At 52.9% G+C, this 20,156-nt stretch overlaps 1 protein-coding gene across 5 annotated transcripts in view; it reads right to left on the bottom strand.

Moving 5' to 3' along the window:
• GRK5 (G protein-coupled receptor kinase 5) overlaps positions 1 to 20,156 on the bottom strand; it is a 241,360-nt gene that overhangs the window by 120,784 nt on the left and 100,420 nt on the right. For all 5 annotated transcript variants that reach the window (XM_032281798.1, XM_032281799.1, XM_032281802.1 and 2 more), the window contains exon 2: positions 4,876 to 4,971. In XM_032281798.1, coding sequence (XP_032137689.1) covers positions 4,876 to 4,971 — 96 coding nt within the window. The remainder of the gene's footprint in view (positions 1 to 4,875; positions 4,972 to 20,156) is intronic.

Here is a 20,156-nt window from a genome sequence, read left to right as displayed (position 1 = left end):
CGTCTGCCCTCTGCCAGTTCTGTTGAAAATCAGTTAGCTCATACCTGGGGCTTACATTGGAAGCAGAGATGTGCGGCAAGGAATCTCTCTCTCTTTCTCACTCTCTCTTTTTTTAAGAGACAGAGTCCCTCTCTGTCACCCAGGCTAGAGTGGCGCAATGGCACATCCATAGCTCACTGCATCCTCGGACTCCTGGGTGTGAGCAATCCTCCTGCCTCCGCCTGTCAAAGCACTGGAGTTCCAGGCCTGAGCCACTGTACCCGGCCTAGGAATCTGTCTCAACACTCACAGCTGCCACTCACAGTCCTGGCTTTCAGGCTGAAGATAAGGGAGCATCCATCCACCCACTCATGCTACTACAGCAATGGAGATGCCCACCTGGAGAGGCCATGGTCCGAGCTCTCAGGGAGCTCGCAGAGAGATCCTTTAGGAGGCCAGGAGGGACATCACTTCCTCCAGGGAAGTTCTGGTGGGTGCAGGGGAGGGGTGGGGGGAAGGGAGACCTCCGCCAGGGCTCTGCAGCTCCGCAACCTGCTCCATACCCTCGTGGAACTTTCTTGATTTGTCATCTCTTCTTTATTTCAGTCAGTCTCCGGGGCGCAGCAGTGAATGAGCTCCAGGAGAGCAGAGATCCACTCAGCTGCCTCCAGGCAGCACATTTTCAGGGCTCAATAAACGTGCATTGAATAAGCAGAGGAACTCACAGCACACATTTACAAGACACAAGAGAAAGAGACAGAAATGTTCACCCCTCTGAGTGCCTAAGGCATCTCCCTGCTTTGGGTCCTAGCTGGGGCCCTGCCCAAATTTTTCTGCAGCAGTATGTTCGTGGGGAGTCCGAGCTTGTTTACCCTCCTCTGAAACGGGTGGTGGACAAGATGCTCTCTGGTCCCTAAGCTAAGGATTCTGTGAAAACCTGACATCACTGTGATCATGACTCCGACTACAGCTTCAGAGGAAACCATCCTGGCCCAGCAGCCACCAGCTTCCCTTCCCCACTTAGCGGCTGCGAGACTGTGGCCGAGTCATGTACCATGCTGAGCTGCTTCATCTGGATGGTGAGGACGGCGGGGAGTTACAGCAGATGCTTCTTACGGTGCCTCCTAGAGCCAGACTTTAATTACTTTAAGTGAAAACGGCTGCTAAGGTTAAATTTGGGTACAGCAAACACACATCACCAAATTTTTTAAAAGAGCCCTAATTTCAAATATTTCACCTCATTCATTCCTTCATTCACCCACTATTTAATGAACCCCTATTATGTGCCAGACACTGTTCTCATAGTGAACCAGGCAAGACACAGTTGCTATTAACATGGAACATCCAGTCCAGTGTGGGAGACGGAAAATACACAAGTAAACTAAAAGATGCCTTCAGACGGAGTTACGGGCTAAGAACATTAAATAAACAGCACTATGCGAAAGGAGGCAATTAGAGGGAGGGTACGGTTCCTTTTTAGAAGGCTTCTCTATGGAGATGATATTTGGGCTGGGACCTTAAAGTCCCCTGGAAGAAAATGTGTGAGGAAGAACATTCCAGGTGGAGAGAACAGCAGGTGCAAAGGCTCCAGGCTGGAGACAGGCGTGTGGCACTGAAAGGCCAAAAAGGAGACCAGCTTGTGAATGGAGGAGGAGGGGGAGGAGGGAGGGATCCAAGATGAAGGCGAGGCTGGCTCATGTAGGGAGGGCACTGCCAAGAGGACCATGGATAGGATTTAGGGAGTCCATGGACTGGGGTGGAGAAATGACATCTTTCTTTTCACCAGTCTCTAACTGAAAATGTGCTCTTCCTTCAATCATGAACATACACAACAACCTACAATAATGTCAGCAGTGCCCAGGACTTGTCACTGACAGAAATCAAAGATCCATTCCTTTCAGTTGTTTGCAGATATCTGAAAAGCTCACTCAGGTTGGTGACAAGTTCAAAATTACAACAGCTGGCCAGGCGCAGTGGCTCACGCCTGTAATCCCAGCACTTTGGGAGACTGAGGAGGGAGGATCACTTGAGCTCAGGAGTTTGAGACCAGCCTGGGCAACATGGCAAAATGCCATCTCTACAAAAAATATAAAAATTAGCTGAGCGTGGTCGTGCATGTTTATAGTCCCAGCTACTCAGGAGGCTGAGGTGGGAGTGTAGCTTGAGTCCAGGAGGCAGAGGTTACATTGAGCCAAGATCACGCCACTGCACTCCAGCCTGACGACAGAGTCATACCCTGTGGCAAAAAATATGTATGTGTGTATATATATATATAAAATAAAAATTACAATAACCATTAGACCCACAGTTAGACCTTGTTATTTACAGTATTAACAATAAAGCACATATATTTCTGTATCATAAATTTTGGAAGTATGTAGTAAGCATATTTAAAAAGGATCAGTTACCTCTGTAACCCTATGTATTCTATTTTATATATAAAAGCATTGTTCTGAGAAGTGGTCTATAGGCCTCACTTTATGGCCAAAGTGCTTATAAGCCACAGTGAGGAGTTTGGGTTTTATTCCGAGTGGGGTGGAAAGCTGCTGGGTGGTTTCAGCAGGGGGATGATTTCCCAGGCTGCAGTTTTCATGTTTCAAAATCACGCTGGCTGCTGGTGGGGATGGGCTGTGGTGTCCAGGGCAGGGCTGATGGCAGGAGGCCGGGGCTTTACCACTGTTCAGGGCCATCCAGAGATGGCGGCATCCCGGGGTCCTCCAGTGTTCTGCCCTCAGCTCTGATCAAGAGCCTTCTCACAGTACCACCTCATGCCCTGAAGGGGCCCTGTCACCTTGGCACAGAGCCTGCCCTGGGACATCCTACCGAAGAACTTCAGAAAGTGAGCTCATGTGTCCACAAGAAAAATAAATGTGGTATTGGCCACTGTTTGGTTTGTGTATTGGTCTAGGAAAGAAATGAGAATTTTATTTTAAAAAGCCTTCCAGCAGGACCCCAGCAGAGACTGGGCAAACACCTCAGCGACGGACTGTCAACAGTGGGAAGGCCTAGACCCTGGCCCCGCGGCCACGAGCTGCAGCCCCACGGCTCACGTCAGCCTTCCTGTGAGTCCCAGGCCTCTCTCCCACGGCACTCACACACAGAGCCTTTTCAATAGCCTCTGGCAGAACAGAAGAATCCATTTCCACACGCCAGCATGCACGTTCCTCACACCCTCCCGGGGGAGTGGGCCCTGCCAAGAGGCCAGTTTATGGACCTAGAAGGACAGACAGGGCTGGGGCCCATGCTGGGGGGTGGTCCGTGGACGGAGAAAAGCTCAGAGCCAAACCCTGTGCTCCCAGGTCTCCCACAGTGGAAGTGAACAAGGTGGGGCCAGGCAGCCTGGAAGCTGAGGGACACTCAGGTGCTCTGGGGAAATGCCTGGAAGCTCATGGGGAGGAGGAGGCCTAGAGTGAGGGGATCTGAGAGGTTTTTTTTTTTTTTTTTTTTTTGAGACAGTGTCACACTGTCTCCCAGGTGCAGTGGTGCAATCTCGGCTCACTGTAACCTCTGCCTCCTGTTTTCAAGTGATTCTCCTGCCTCAGCCTCCCGAGTAGCTGGGATTACAGGCGCCCACCACCATGCCTGGCTAATTTTTGTATTTTTAGTAGAGTCAGCGTTTCCCCATGTTGGCCAGGCTGCTCTCGAACTTCTGACCTCAGGTGATCCACCCGATTCAGCCTCCCAAAGTGCTGGGATTATAGGTGTGAGCCATCACACCCATCCTAGATCTGAGAGTCTTAATTTGGAAGGAGGGGGCTGGGAGAGGCACCAGGCCTTGGCAGGGCCAGCTAATCTCAAGGTATGAGACTCTGTGTCTCAGGGGAGAGGCTGGGTCTTCAGGACTAGGTTGCTAGATTCAAAGGACTGAATGTCTGTGTCCCCCACCTGCAACATACATGTTGAAACCTAACCTCCAGGGTGATGTTATTTGGAGGTAAGGCCTTTGGGAGGTGATTCGCTCATGAGGATGGAGCCATCATGAATAGGATTAGTGCTTTTATAAAAAGAGATGAGAGCTCTCTCTCTCTCTGTCTCTCTCTCTTCCCCACCCTGCCATGCAAGGATATAAGAAGACAGCCAACTGTAAACCAGGAAAAAATGGGCCCTCATAGTACACCAGATCTGCCAGCATTTTGAACTTGAACTTCCCCACCTCCAGAACAATGAGAAATGCATGTCTGCTGTTGAAGCCACCTAGTCTGTGGTAGTTTGTTACAGCAGCCCATCCTAAGACACAGGTTACATTCTGGAGCGGGGCCTCACATCAGGCCTACCCCCTCCCCTGGGCACTCTCGCCCAGGCACCCAGGCCTCCTCAACACAGCCAGTCCTGCGTGGAACCAGGGACAGACCCGCTTGGTTGGCTGCTCTTGGAGGCGCCCGGTGTGTGCATGCTGGATACAGGGGGCTAAGCTGTGCCACTGAGTCCCGTGGCTCCTCGGGAGCACTGACATCCCCAGTGAGTGGAAAGAGGAGCCCCACTTCACCCCGCTCTCAGCTCCCAAAGCCTGGGCTGCCTCCTGAGGGCAGAACCACAGGCTCCAGGAAGAAAGGGGGAAGTCACAAGAGGAGGCTCTGTGCTGGGCCTGGCCCACCTCCACCACCCTCCCACCAGCCAGTTACGGAACCACTCTGTGCCTCAGTTTCTCCATCTGAAAGGTGAAATGAAATATTAAATAATAGCACCTGCCTCAAAGGGTAACTGGGAGGAGGTCACTCTGCCTGGCACACACCATATATCCAAGGAATACTGGTTGCCTGTTTATGTCAATTAGCAAAGAGCTCAGCCTAGAGCCCCTACCTGGAAGCACGATACTGCGCCCACACGATCAGCATTTGCCTCACTGCAGAGAGGGTTTGGTGGCTCCCCCCGCGGGCCCTGGGCAGGACAGCTTACCTATGGTCCTTCGGAGGTCTTCACACTGGCTAATGTGAGGGAACTTCAGGATTTCCTTCCACTTCTTGCTTTTCCCTTTGCGCTTTCCTCCGCCTCCTGCAGAGATGGGGAAAGAGATGCCAGGCTGAGGCTCCAGAGCCTGTGGTGCCCACGCAGTGAGCCCACCCACCAGCCTCCTGGGCCAAAAGACAGTGGGACGGCTGTAGGTCAAGCCAGTGACACACCCCCAGCCCAAGACACACACATACACACACACTGCCCCCCCATCCCACATACACACACTCTTCCTCCCAGGTGCGCTCTGAACCTCAGTCTCCCACACAATCCTGCCCGGCCCCTACCCTGCGGCAGCTAGGCCCAAGGCTCCCTGTACCCCATCCACACCAGGCATCCCCCACTGCTGTGCCCCCAGACTAGACCACAGCCTTCCCACAGCAGGGGCCAGGCCTGTCATGTTTGAATGTCCCCTTCAGCTTGGGACATCCTGGTGGGGCAGATGCACAGACAGGTACCCGCTGCCCCTCATGGCCCTGGTTTTGTCCCCTTGTTTTTCATGGAGAGTCTCCTTCCCCAGCTGGAGGCCAGATGTTGGGGGACAAGGACTTCAGTTTCCACTTGTCAAGCACCCCCTTCTTCTCCCTCCTCACAAACCCCAGAGTCTCCGAGGCTGGAAGGAGGGAGGGACTCCTGAGGGCCCCACCCTGCCTCATGTCCTCACAGTGCACAAAGAACTAAGCACATGGACATGATGAACATGCACACACAAGCATGTAATGTACACACACACAATGAGCATGCACTAGTAATGAACGTGTAATGAACAGCCATGTGTAATGTGTAACGTGCACAGCCACGTGAGACACACACAGGCGTTCCCATGATCCTCGCACTCCTGGTCCGAGGAATGGTGGACAGGCGTCAGGATGCTCAGGCAAGAACAGTGATGGGGTGCGGCTCTGGGCCTGAGTGTCCCTGAGCGCACCAGCATCTGTGCCTTGGACCTGGAGGCACCACTGTGCCATGTGGCCAGAGAGCTCCCGGGGACTGAGGTGCCATCACCCATCCTCCACCCTTATAGTGGCCCTCAGCCACCGTCTGTCCATGACTCACCGCAGGTCATGGAGGCCTTTGTGTCCCTCAGTTATCAGGATTTTATGTGGCTTGTCTGCTTGCTGGGGGTGGGTGTGCAGCCCCTCCACTCTCACACCCTCCCAGGATTGGGCTGGGCAGGACAAGGCCCCTTCTGCACACCAGTAAACCTAGGGGAGCCCAGTGGAACTTGGCTCTAGCCCTCCCCCATCCAGCCCAGCCCATCCTCCACCTTGCTGTGGCCCTGTGGCCAACCCCTGCTTCCCAGGAAAGCCTGGACAAGCACCTGCCCTCTCTGAGTCCTCGTCTATGAACTAGGGACAGTAAGGCCTTCCTCTAAAGCTAACAGGAGGAATAACAAGGTAGCATGTGTTTAAAAGTAGGCACAGAACCAGGGATTCTAAACTGTCATCTGAGCTATCCTGGAAAGCTAAAATAATGACCCTGATCAGCCAGTGCACCTGCCTCTGAGGATGGGACCAGAACTCCCCTCCTGGGTGCCAGGAAGCAGGAGAGGGTGCTGATGGGGAGGGGTCCATCTCTCTCCTTTCTTCTCATTGCATCTTCAACCCAACTCCCTCCTCTCCAACCAGCCCCAGCTTCCTCCTCTCAAATCTCCACAGACGGCCGAGGCCTTACACTCCGAGGGACAGAAGGAATGCGTATTGGGCACCTGCTGTAGTCAGGCTCCATCTGAACATGATCTTGTTTAATCTTCAGAACGACTCTTTGAGGAAGATATCACTGGGCCCCCTGCTCGACCCACACCATGCTCACTCTTTCCTCCAACGGGGGCCACACACACAAATGCACACACCTCATGCACACGTAAACATACACACGCATACTAATCAGCCCTGCCTGGCCCTGCTCCGGGCCAAGCCCCTCACCTGCAGGCTTCACCCTCAGTCTACAAGGAAGGAACTTTGCTTTTTTTTGAGACAGAGTCTTGCTCTGTCACCCATGCTGAGTGCAATGGCGCAATCTCAGTTCACTGCAACCTTGGCCTCCCTGGTTCAAGAGATTCTCCTGTCTCACCCTCCCAAGTAGCTGGGACTACAGATGCGCTCCACCACATCCAGATAATTTTTTTGTATTTTTATTAGAGACAGGGTTTCACCATGTTGGCCAAGCTGGTCTCAAACTCCTGACTTCAAGTGATCCGCCCACCTTGGCCTCCCAAAGTGCTGAGATCACAGGCATGAGTCACTGCGCCCGGCCGGCAGGAACTATTATACTCCCACTTGACAGATGAGGAAATAGAGGCATCGGGCAAAAGGTAACAAGTCACCTATGGTTCTGTGGCTCATAAATGGCAGAGCCAAGACCCCAGACTGAGCAGAATCCAGACCCTGGGTTCTAGCTCTTGTTGTTCTATCTGTAAACCACCGTTTTGGGTGCCTGAATATAAGAGAAATTCTCAGGATCAAAGAGAAAGCTGGTGTCAGACTTCAGAAGTGACACCGCAGCCATGATGGGAGTGGGAACAAGGATCTGGCTGGGGCCCAAGCCTCTGAGCTCCCAGAAAAGCTGCAGGCTTGACCAGAGGCCCGCATTGTCACTAGTGCGACCCTTAGGTGGCTTGTTTGTCTGCTTGCTTGTTCATTGAACTAGTTGCCGACATCAAAAAATTAGGAGATGCCCAGGAGCTAAGATGAGGACACAAAGGCAAAAGTATGATATAATGGACTCTGGGGACTTGGGGGAAGGGTGGGAGGGAGATGAGGGGTAAAGGCTACATACCGGGCACAGTGTCCACTGCTCAGGTGACGGGTGCACCAACATCTCAGAAATCAGCACTAAAGAACGTTCCATGCAACCAAACACCACCTGTTCCCCCAAAACTATTGAAATTTTTTAAAATGAGGAGATCCAGATCTCGGACCTCTCTCCCACAGCCAGGCACCCCACCTGGCAAGAATCAGCCAGAGCTGGGCAGCAGCTGCCCGGTGGATAGCACACGTGGCCTCCAGATGAGCCAGTCCTCATCCAGCTGCAGCCCTCATTCAGACAGCCTAGAGGTTCTACACACCTCCCAGAGAAGAGCCCCCTTTCAAGAAATCAGCCTAAGCCCTAGGTCAGCAGAGTCAGGCGTTCCCATCCCAGCAGCTGCAAGGCCTGAGAGGGTCATTAGAACTCAAAAAGTCCACACCCTGCTCCCCAGTCCCCTCCCACACTACTGATTCTCAGACCTGGCAGGCAGGAAGCACCTTTGTTTGCATGTAGTAAAATATGCATAACACAAAATGTACCAGTTTAACCATGATTGAGGTGTACAAGTCAGCAGCATTAAGGATGTGCCCATTGTGTGCAGCTGTCACCACCGTCTGTCTCCAGAACCTTTTCACCATCCAAAACTGAAACTCTGAACCCATTAAACATTAACCCCCATTCCCTCCTTCCTCCCAGCCCCTGGTAACCTCCCTCCTACTCTCTGTGTCTATGACTGTAACTAGTCTAGATACCTCGTATAAGGGAATCATAGAACACATATTCTTTTGTGTCTGTTCTTAGCGTAATGTCCTCAAGGTTCACCCACGCTGGAGCACGTGTCAGAACTTCATTCGTAATATTCTGTTGTATGGGTAGACAACCTTTTGTTTATCTTTCATCTGTGGATAGACATGTGGGCTGGTTCTACCTTTCCGCTGTTACAAATAAAGCTGCTATGGATATTTGCATACAAGTATCAGTTGGAGCCCCTGCTTTCCATTCTTTGGGTATACACTCAGGGAGGGGATTGCTGGATTATAGGGTATAAGTCTGCGTTTAAGTTTTTGAGGAACTGATGAAGCACTCAACAATACAGATTGCCAGGCTGCAGCCCAGTCCTCTGTGATTGAACCCCAGGAATGTGACTTCTTACATCGATCCCCAGGTGATTCTCAGGCAGCCAGTCTAAGGAAACCAGGGGTCTATCTTATACATGCACACCTATAGATTTATTCATTAATTTAAGAAAGTTAACACAGGTTCACTGATTCATTCAACCAATATGTGTTGAGCACCCACTAAGCAGGGAGCCCTCTGCAGGTGCCAGATGCAGTGTCACTAGCAGGGAAGACAGACATCCAAGGCATTACTTCGGTGGTTCTCGACCCCAGTGACGGCCTCCCAGGGAACATTTGGCAATGTCTGGAGACATTTTTAATTGTCACCATTGGGTGGAGAGGTGCTACTGGCAGCTAGTGGGTACAGGATGGGGACGTGGTTAAACATGGTGCTGTGCACAGGACAGTCACCTGGAACAAAGAACAGTCGGCTCTAAAATGTCAAGGGTTGGGGCCAGGCATGGTGGCTCATGCCTGTAATCCCAGCACTTTGGGAGGCCAAGATGGGAGGACTGCTTGAGCCCAGTAGTTCAGACCACCCTGGGTAACATACCAAGACTCCGTCTCTACTAAAAATAAAACAGCTCAGTGTGGTGGCACTCAGAAGGATTGCTTGGGCCCAGAAGTTCAAGGCTGCAGTGAGCTATGATCATGCCACTGCACTCTAGCCTGGGTGCAGAGCAAGACCCCATCGCAAAAGAAAAAATAAGTCAAGGGTAGGGATGTGGGAAAATGCTGCTTTACTTAATGACCATTTTGACCAAGTGCCAGGAAAAGAACGGGAGTTCGGGGAGATCTGTTAGTGATGAGGCAGCTGTGGGGGGGTGGAGGCGGTAGGAAAGGTGAGACACGGGGAGGCAGCCCCAGGCAGAGGGTACAGACTCCTCAGCTATGGCCTGGGCTCGATTTCCTCCTCAATCCTACTTCCTTAGCTTCCAGAACAAGGCAGGGGAACTGTGGTGGGCAGAATAACACCCTCAGGGACGCCCTAATCCCTAGAATCTGTGAATATGTTAGGTTCCATGACAAATGAGCATTAAGTTTGTGGATGAAATTATGGATAACGATAGGGACATTACCCTGGATTATCCAGGTGGGCCCACTGCCACCATCAGGGTCCTAAAACGTGGAAGAGGGTGGAAGAGCAGCCACTGTCAGAGTGACGCAATGTGACAAAGACTTGACCAGCCGTTGCTGGCTGGTAAGATGGGAAGGGGCCATGAGCCAAGGCATGTAGGCCAGGAAGGATTCTCCCTGGAGCCCCCAGAGGGAACACAGCCCTGCTGATGCCTTGACTTTAACTCACTGAGACTGTGTCAGACTTCCGACCTCCAGAATGGTAAGATACTAAACGTGTGGTGTTTTAATCCACTTAGTTTGTGGCAATTTGTTACAGCAGCAACAGGAAGCCAATATAAGGATGTCCTCAGCAAGGGATCCCCCTAAATGACAGCAGGCGCCCAGAATGTGCTCCCACCCCACGTCTGGCTTCGAGTTCCTCTAAAAGTCCCATGAAATAAACCCAACCTTCCATAACTCAGATAGGCTGGGAGAAAGTTCCACTTCTTAACAACAAACAAAACCTGCCTCAGAGAGGTCACCATGTCTAGACAAATGTTTGGCTCTCAAGCTGCTGCAGGGTTGTAAAGCTGCATATTTGATAACTGAAGTATTGGCGCTGTTTATTATTTCATGGGACTTGATTGTTTCTCTGTATCCTGAGAGGGGCCAGGGCCCAGCCACGCCACTGCAAAAATTCCTTCTGCGTCCTGGCCCTGTGGCCTCAGCTGCCCTAAGCCCCACTCCCTGCTGGGGAGGGGTGTTTGGCCTACCAGGGGCTGGGGCCATCACCTCCCACCTCCCCCGTGCCCAGGCCCCAGCAGCAGGAACGACTAGTTCCCAGGCCTGACCACCCACCCACAGGCTCAGCCCATTCTCCTTAGCCCAGTTCAGGGCCTCGGTCACCTGGTTATTGTCTTCCCAAGCTTCATTTCCCTCCCTGCCCCTGCTCTCGGCGCCTTTACACTGGCTGTTCCCTCAGCCAGGAGCACCTGCTTCCTGCCTTTCTGAATGTTTCTCACAGCACTTCCAGGTTTGGCCTGAATTCCATCTTCCTGGAGGTCTCTTCCGGCCTCGGTTGTAAAGCAGGCCCATTCTCCATGTGCCCTGGAAGTGTGTGGGAAGCACTGATCGGTCCATCAGTCAGTCAGTCAATCAGTCTTTCTCTTGAACACACACATCAGCTTACAGATCTGTTTCCCATTCTGTCAACACACGCAGCACATTTTCACAGACTCATTCAACCTCTATGTGCGAACTGACTGCTAGACTCCTAGCCACAGCCCACAGCTCTCAGCACCACCTGAAATCTTCCCAGTTAGTTGTTCCCTTGCTCCCAGTCTCCTCTGCGCTGTCAGAGACCTGGGTTTCTTTGTTCTCTCTGACCTTCTCCTTGGTCCACTGTAGATGTTCAAGCAGTATCTGCTGAGTGGATGCAAGCATCGCACTTTACGTCCAGCCACCTGCAGCCCCTCCGACCCCTGTACACATCACATCCCCACCCCGACCGTGGCTTTCTCTGCCAGGAATGCCCTGCTCGTTCTTCAAGCTCCAGCTCTAGTGTCCCTTCTCATGCTGTCCTGAAGAGGCAGAGCCCCCTGTCTGGATCACAGCCCTCATCCAGTTCAGGCCAGACCTGCTCCTGGGAAAGGGGCGTGCAGCTAATGCTGCTTCATTGCAAGTTTCCATTAAGTTACTTGGCTGCCTGGGTAAAGGCATGAATGCTTGCAAGAATAAATGACAACCTCCCTGCCAACCTACCAGCCTTCTGGGCTGAGCACTGACCCGAGCACTGTACATTCGGCCCTCATTCAGGTGGTTCTGGCCCTATTCACAGATGAGAAAGCTGAGGCTCAGGGAGAGGAATTAATGGAGCCAGTGAATAAGCCACACCCCCAAGCAGGAGCACGATCTTCTCCTGCTGGCCTTGGCTCCCGGCTATTTCCTGTCCCAAGGAGCTTAGGGCTTTATTTGCTTTCCCAAAGGATCCACTGCTGTTCAGGGTTTACCTTCCAGGTACCAGTAACGAGTCAGGGAAGAAGACATGGTCCCTTACCTCAGTCAGCTCATTCCATGCATCAAAGAGCAAAGATGAGCAAGACAGCTGGGGCTGTAGCCAGGCAGGTAGGGGAGGCTGCATGGAGGAGGGTGCTCCCGCCAGGCAAGGGAAAATGGCAATGACTGAGGCCCAGGGCTGGCTGGGAGGGATCCGGCTCTGGGAAAGGCACTGTGGGACCAAGGTGGCCTTGCGTGGGAAGGAGTCCAAGAGAAAACCTGGGGAAAGGCGGACAACAGAAAGATGGGTGTCCCCTGACTCATGGCTCAAGCTGCCGCTGGCCCTTCAGGGGGACAGCCTCTAGGGAGGACATTGCTTGTCCAATCCCACTCTCTCTCCTGCTTCTTCAGTCCCTCGGCTGCCAGCTGCCAGCAATGGCCTCCGGCAGGTACCCTCCTGCCAGGCTTGGGGAGTGTGTTAGGGAAGGCAGGGCAGGAGGAAGGAGAGTGGCCGGCAGAGGGGGGTGGGGGCCCTGCAGGAGGAGGACATGTCCTAGCAGGGAGTGGAGCACCTGACAGAAGGGAGAAGCAAAGTAATAATACAAAGCCACTGCTTCTTAAGATGGGCCAAGCACTCCTCGAATTCTTAAGATGGGCCAAGCACTCCTCCTCAGTGAGTTACTGAGAGGCTAACTGGCATTCCTTTTGCTCCTGTGGCTATCCCCAGGGAAGAAAAGGATCATTCCCCCCCAAAAAACTGCCATGGGAGAAGAGGCTGTCTTGGTGGGGGAAGAAACTGGCTTGCTGCGAATCTTGTTGCCTTTGCCATTTCTGAGAGTGGTGTTTGTGCTCTCAAGGCTGAAATGAGCTGGCACGGAGACCAGGAGGGAGAAGCTGAGGACGGAGGAGGTGCAGTGCTTCTAGGGAGGGCAGTGAGCTCTAGGGAGGATCTGAGCTCCAGGAAGGCACTGTCCCTGTGGCAGTGTCAGCCCAGCGGGATATGGCTGGGGTGCAGCGAGGATGGGTTCAGAGCAGTGAGAGGCCTACAGCCTCCAGTGCCCTGTGACTGCCTGGCACAGTGGGGTGGAACTGTCAGCCCAGCCCCTCCTCCAAAGGACACTGACAAAACCGGCACTAGTGGTGCTCTGGAAGGCCTGAGGTCTAACCTACTGGGCTCCTTTAAGCCCAACGGATTCACATACCATCCCTGGGAGGGGTGGGATAGACCTTTGCAAAACAACTGGCCCCAGACTGCTTGTGCGGCCTTTGTGTACTCCCAGAGTCAGGGAATTTGCACCAGTTAACACATCATCTCGTTCAATCCTCACATCAGCCCGGTGAGGTAGGTCCTAGTATTGAACCCATTTGACAGATTCAGAAAGAGTCCCAGAAAGGAAAGAACCTGCCTCACTGAGGCAATTTGCATCATAAACTGAACCCATGCTCAGGGGTTCTGCTGACTCTTAGTCTAATATTCTTTTCCTCCCTGGTGACAAATGCACAATTGATCAGAGAAAGGTTCCATGTGGGAAACTGAGGAAGTTTCTATGCATTTGTTGGAAGGAGCTTCCTTCTTCCCCTCAAGTCAGTGGTTTCTGATGATCCTTGGACCAGCAGCATCAGCACTGCTGGGAACTAGTTAGAAATGCAGCTTCCTGGGCCCCACACTGGATTTACAGAATCAGACACTCTGCGGATGGGCCCACATCAGTGACTTAATGAGCTCTGCAGGTGATTCTGATGCGCTCTCACTTTGAGAGTCACTGATGTAAATTAAGAGAAAGTGCCTGAAATCAGTGGGAAAAGGGATGATGGAACCACTCTTTCTAGGAATTTATTCCTCTCTGACTTGTTATTTCTGCCCTGTCTTTGTCTTCTAAAAAGGACCTGAAGGGACACACACGGGCTTGGAAAAGTTGACCGAAAGATATTCCTCCCAGCTCCAGAATGCAGTGATCCTGGGCTCTGATGCTGACAAGGTCGCTGCATTCTGCCTGACTTGAGTCAAGCACTCACAGCAGGATGCCTGGCAGCCTTAAAGCCATTGATAGAGCCACTCACAGGAGCAGGAGGGCAAACTGTAGGAGGGAACTCCTATACCAGAAAGCCCAGGAGACTGCAGGGAGGGCACCGCACAGCTGCAGCCTTGAGGGGTCCAGGCCAGGGTCTGGGACTCCCCTAGGCCCTGATCATCTCCGTGTGAAGTTGGGCAGAACTCACCTCAAGCCCCACACCTATTTTGGGCGCACATACATCCATATCATCTACTGAATGCCCCTTTGCCTTCTGGTTACCCTTGGAACCTTTATTGTTTACAGATCTCAGAGAAGAGAGTCATCCCTGGGGACGGGAAGGCAGGATCCGAAGAGGAACTGCGTGCTTTCTGGGCCCTGAGTAAGTGGGGGCCTGTTTTCCCATGGGCCACACCCCTCTGGGGCAGACTCCTGGCATCACCACAGATCAGGACATACTCACGGCTTTGTATAGGCCCCAACTGGTCATCGTATAATAAAGAATCTGACTGGCCTTTGTCCCTGGTTCCTGAGAGGTGACCTCTAAGTCCTTGGAATTTTCTGAGTAACAGGAGTGTCTTTTCCATTCATGGCCCCTGAAGCCATATCTGAGTTTACGCTAACAAGATGACTCATGAGGGGGGCTGACCATGCCAGAGAAACCAGCCATGGGATTAGAAGGTTGAGGCTTTGAGTCACGTCAATTACCCTGAATTCCAGGGAGGTACAGGGGGCCAGAGACTGGGTTCAACCATGTGCCCAGTGATTCCATCAATCATGCCTACATGACGATGCTCAAAAAAAATTCCAAACCCCAAGGCCTGGGTGAGCTACCTGGTAATCACACACCAATGTGCCAGGAGGGGGCACACCCATGGCAGCTTCACATCTGGGACTCTCAGACCTTGCCCTGGGCGCCTCTCCCCATCAATGCTTTGGGTTTGTATCTTTTTGCAATAATAAAACTGTAATTGTCAGTGTAGTGCTCCACTGGGTTCTGTGAGGGAGTCTAGTGAATTACCCAACCTGAGAGGTTCAGGGGAATCCCTGAATCTGTTGCCATGGTCAGAAGTGCCAGTGGCCTGGGGACCCCCACACTTGTGGCAGGTGCCTGTAGTGAGGGTGGTCTTGTGGGGACTGTGCTCTTCATCTGTGATGTCTGCGTGAATCCTGGATGGTTAGAATTGTGTTACAGCTGTTGAGATCGCTATGTCTTTAGAACCCTCCAGACCCCGCTCACTACCCATCTCACAGAATCCTGATTCTAAAGGATCAAGGAGCAAATCTGATTGGCCAACTCATCTTTTCTCTCCAGGCCACATGTCATGGCCATTCTAGAGCTTGAAACAATTCAATGGGTCTGGTCCCTGTATGGAGAGGACAGGGTGACATGGCAGGGCCACCCCAGCTCTCAGCTCAGAGCAGAAGCCCCTGAGCTGGGGCCAGGAGTAACCAGAAGCAGCAGGAATGGGGCCACAGAAACTCCCACCCCCATTTCCATAATAGTTTGGGGCCACTGCTGGTTAAAGGCACAAGGACACGGGGCAGCGAGGGGCACAGGCCACAGAGACCCCAGGACTTCCCAGCAGGGACTGGCTGTGGCTCAGAAAAGTCAGCACTATGCTATGCAGGGGACCACATTTGTCAGAAACCCAAACTAGGTCATGAAGCGGGTCTTTCCAGTATGAATTTGGAGGGGGCAGGAAGGAAAGCCATGAAAATTGGAGAAGCTGCTCTCAACGCAACTGAATCAGTCTGGGAGGGTCTCAGGTGTCGCAGCGACTGCAAGGGAAGGATGCCTCCACTGCGTTCCCAGCCACAAAAGGCTGATGACTCATCTGCAGTCGACTGGAAGGCAGTGTTACAATTCCACCTGTGATGTCTGCGGGACTAAAGACTCCATCCAGTTCTGTTCTACCCAGGTGGGCTTTCAGGACTCAGCTCCCACTGTGCTCCCAGCAGGGCTGGATTTCCAGAAAATATCACTGTAGGGAGGCTGTGCGTGTTCTCAGAGTCAGATCTGGCTTGGGAAAGTGGAGGCGGCCAGTTGTTCTGATGAGAATGGGTCACCCCTGTGTCTCCTGCCTCGCGCTCCTCCCTCCCTTCCACTGATACTTATTTTCCATCCACCTGGGCTCTGCCACCTTTGCCACCCCCAGAGTAGCACCTCCAGCTGAAACTGATGAGGTGGGCATGTGGCCTCTCACTGATTCTATATCTGTTTTCATCCAGCCCCGAACAAGGCGAGATCCCAATTACAGGGCCTGATCAGGCGCTGTGTCACCGAGTGACTCAAGCCTTTTCAGAAGCAACATGACTCCAGCCAAGTGGATTTAAGGTCACCTCAGCCTGCAGGGGACTTTCTCCAACTCAATGCATGTGGCAACCACTGTGAAAGGGGGACAGGCCCCTGGTTTGGGGCGGGGGTGGGAGAAAGTACTATCCCTCTGGCCTCAGTTTTTCCATCGGAGATCCAGGAGGGTTACACCAGACAGGGCACAGAACCCCTTTTGTCAAGAGTTTTAAGATCCCCATAGGTGAGACAGATGATGAGGGAGCCCACTGAGTGGGCAAGGCAGGGAAGGGATAGAGTGGGGCAGATAGAGGCCAAGGGTCTCGTTCTGTCTGTACAGCTCTCACCTTCTGAGAACACCCAGCCCCTGGCTGAGTCCCTGACTCAATGTCCTCTTCTACACAGCCTTTCTGCACACTCCCCAGAGTCATGGGGAATCCAGCCTCAGTCCTCCTCCTGCCCTCAGTTCCTCCATTACTGCACTGCCCCAGAATGCTAGAGCTGGGAGGTCAAGGTCTAGTGGCATCAAGAGACTGCTCCCCCTTACTCTCCCCTGACTGAGAGGTTTAGAAGAAAACAACATGAAGTGCTCCCAATACACCTGTGGCCCAGAATCTCCCGAGACGGGGCTTGTGCGGTGCCTCTGGATGGCATGGGTCCACAGGGCAGGATTCCTCAGAAGCTTTCAGGCACCGTGGTCCTGGTGCCTTCGAGTGTGTCCAGCACTTTCCTAGCTGAGCATAGGACCCCAGGTGATGGGCAAGAGAGGGAAGTAGGGTGGTCTGGGGGGCTCAGAGTCTCTCCTCGTCCAAAGGTGCATTCCGCCGCTGGCACCACCAGCTTTACCGCTTGGTGGGGACAGGCTCTTTTTACATAAGGAGAACCACTTCAGAGACCTAAGGAATGGGCCGAGATGTGCAGGATCCAGCCCCAGGTTCCATTCAAAGGGCTGACACTCTGATGTGGGCACAGCCAGGCCAAGGAACAACTGCCAGAACTGTCAGGCCAGGAGGCGGCGAGAGAAGCTGGAACCCTTTCAGGGACTGCTGGCCACCTGCCGTGCAGTCAGGGACTTGCTGGGCTCAAGGATTCCACCCAAAGGGGAGACAAAAGCCACGGGGCAGACGGGAACCGGGGCGTAGTACACTCCAGCACTCCCAGCGGCTCTGTCATCTATAGGAGCAGGCGTGGGGAGCAAAGACACAGTTCTCCTGACCCGAGAAAGTTCCCTGTGCCGCAGTTTTTAGCTATGAGGGCCTGAAATGTCTCAGCTGGATGGCATGAGGCGTGTGGGGTGGCACAGGGCATTTGGGGCCTGCGGTCTATGGGCAGGATCCAGCACCTCCAGCCCTACCTCACAACTACACCACAGTTGGGGTTTCCAGAGCAGAAAAACCTCAGCCTCAACCAGAAGGATCCTACAACCTCAAATGAGGAAAACCAAAACCAACACCAGGCTGAGTAACTGGTCGCCATGGGGATGGGGACACAGCCCCTCCTGGCACATGGGGCCTGAGAGAGAGGAGCACTCTGGTGTGGCCCGGGTGAGGTGGAGAGGCTGGTGACAGTCCCTCTGGTATGGCCTAGGGGAGGCGGGGAGTCTGGGGACAGTCCCTCTGGTGTGGCCTGGAGTAGGAGGGGAGGCTGGGGACAGTCCCTCTGGTATGGCCTGGGGTAGGTGGGAAGGCTGGGGACGGTCCCTCCCATGTGCCCTGGGGTAGGTAGGGAGTCTGGGGACGGTCCCTCTGGTGTGGCCTGGGGTAGGTGGGAAGGCTGAGGACAGTCCCTCCCGTGTGGCCTGGGGGAGGTGGAGAGGCTGGGACGGTCCCTCCCAGGACCCAGAAAACCCTTCTGGGAAGGCGGTCCTGATACCGGGCCACCACTCCACAAAGGCTACTGCCGCTCCCTGACGACTGCACTGTGCACCAGGATGTTAACAGTCCACTGTCTCGTGACATCTTCACTGCCATGTAAGCAGGTGTCACTGCACTGCTATCTGAGCCTTGCCACATACCACCTGTGTGGCCTTAATTAAGTCTCTCCATGTTTTCTCCTGCAACTAAGACGCTGCTACCCACTTGGCATTGCTGTATTAAAGATTAGCACCATGTGCAAGATACCTAGCACATCATAGGTGCCACTAAATGTAGCCATTGCCACCACCACTATCATTACCACCATCATCACCACCACCACCATCACCACAGCTACCATTACCACCGTTACCATCATCATCACCACCACCACCACCATCACCACCATCCCCATTACCACCACCAACACTACCACAACCACTACCATTACCATCCCTACCATCACCACCACCACCATCACCACAGCTACCATTACCACCGTTACCACCATCACCACCACCACCATCACCACAGCTACCATTACCACCGTTACCACCATCACCACCACCACCACCATTACGACCATCACCATCACCATCGGGCTCTGTGGGTGAGAGAACTGAGGACACAGAGCTGGCAAAGGACAAACAGCAGGTCTCAAGACTAGGTCCTCTGACATCTGACTCTAAGCTGTCTCTACCCTACTATGCCCTCCACACCACACACACACACACACACACACACACAGAGTCTAAGAGCTGCCCCATCAGCATGATGCCAGCTTCTGTCCCGACATTGCTGGGGGTGCCACAGGAAGCAGGAAGTCTCAGAGAGGCCCCACGATTCGGCCCCTACTACCTCCCTGACCCCACCTCCTCCCTCTCTTGCCCCCAGTCACTCCACTCCAGCCACACCCTTCTCCTCAAACATCCCAGGCATGTTCCTGCCTGACGACCTTTTCTGCAAAGGGTCAGGTAGGGTCTCTGGGTCACAAAGACAGTATGCAGACAAATGAGCATGGCTGTATTTCAATAAAACTTTATTTACAAAAACAGGCAGGGGCTAGATGGTGCCCTCGAGGTACAGCTGGTCTGATTTCCTCTGCTCTGCCTGCACCCTCTGCCTGGAACCCTCTTCCTGCTCATTGGGAGAAAACAGCCTTGGGTTACCAGGGGCCACTTCCTTGCAGCTTTTGCACAGCTCTCATTTTCTCCATGAGCTGACCCTGATCACCATTAAAAAATAATCATATGTTGAAATGAAATTCCCTTAATATTAACCATTTTAAAGTGAACAATTCAGTAGCACTTACTACACTCACAGTGTTGTGATTCCACCACCTCTGTTTAGTTCCAAAACATTTCAAACATTTCTGTCACTAGGAAGGAAAATCCTCTACTCACTTTTCTTTTTTTTCCGCCCCACCCCCGCCCCATTTTAAGCTCTGTCACCCAGGCTGGAGTGCAGTGGAGTGATCTAGCTAACTGCAACCTCCACCTCCTGGGTTCAAGCAATTCTCCCACCTCAGCCTCCCGAGCAGCTGGTGCTACTGGTGTTCACCATCATGCCCAACTAATTTTTGTATTTTTAGTAGAGATAGGGTTTTGCCATTTTGCCCAGACTGGTCTGAAACTCCTGAGCTCAAGTGATCCGCCCGCCTCGGCCTCCCAAGTTGCTGGGATTACAGGTGTGAGCCACCGTGCTTGGCCTCTACTGACCCTTTTTAATCCTACAACCTGCACCACCCACTGCCCCCATCTCGGGACTCCCTGCCTTTCTTTTACTGTGAATTTCCAATTCTCATTGCACACATCCGCTGCAGCAAGTGTTCTGCATGGCCCCCTGAGTTATTCTGCTCATCACTTACTGCCAGGCTCTGCCTCACCGCCCACCGAATGCAGGCTTCATGGGAGCGGATATGCTTGTTTTGTTCCCTGCTGTCTCCCAAACACCGAGAACAGTGCTCGGACATAGCAAAACCTCCATCAATCTCTGATGACTGGATGGATGGATAAACGGATGGGGGAGGCAGGACCAGAAGCAAAGAGATTATTTCCAAAATGGACTTAGAAACGACAACAAAAAAGCCACACTGTACACCAGAATCTCTGAGCCTCCATTTTCTACTCTGAATAAGGGAATGCAACCA

Source organism: Sapajus apella, unplaced genomic scaffold (genome assembly GCF_009761245.1).
Source record: "Sapajus apella isolate SASKATOON/1434 unplaced genomic scaffold, GSC_monkey_1.0 scaffold13, whole genome shotgun sequence".
In the NCBI taxonomy this organism is placed as follows: domain Eukaryota; kingdom Metazoa; phylum Chordata; class Mammalia; order Primates; family Cebidae; genus Sapajus; species Sapajus apella.
The sequence above is the reverse complement of the archived record's forward strand: the minus strand, read 5'-3'. Positions and strand labels throughout refer to the sequence as shown.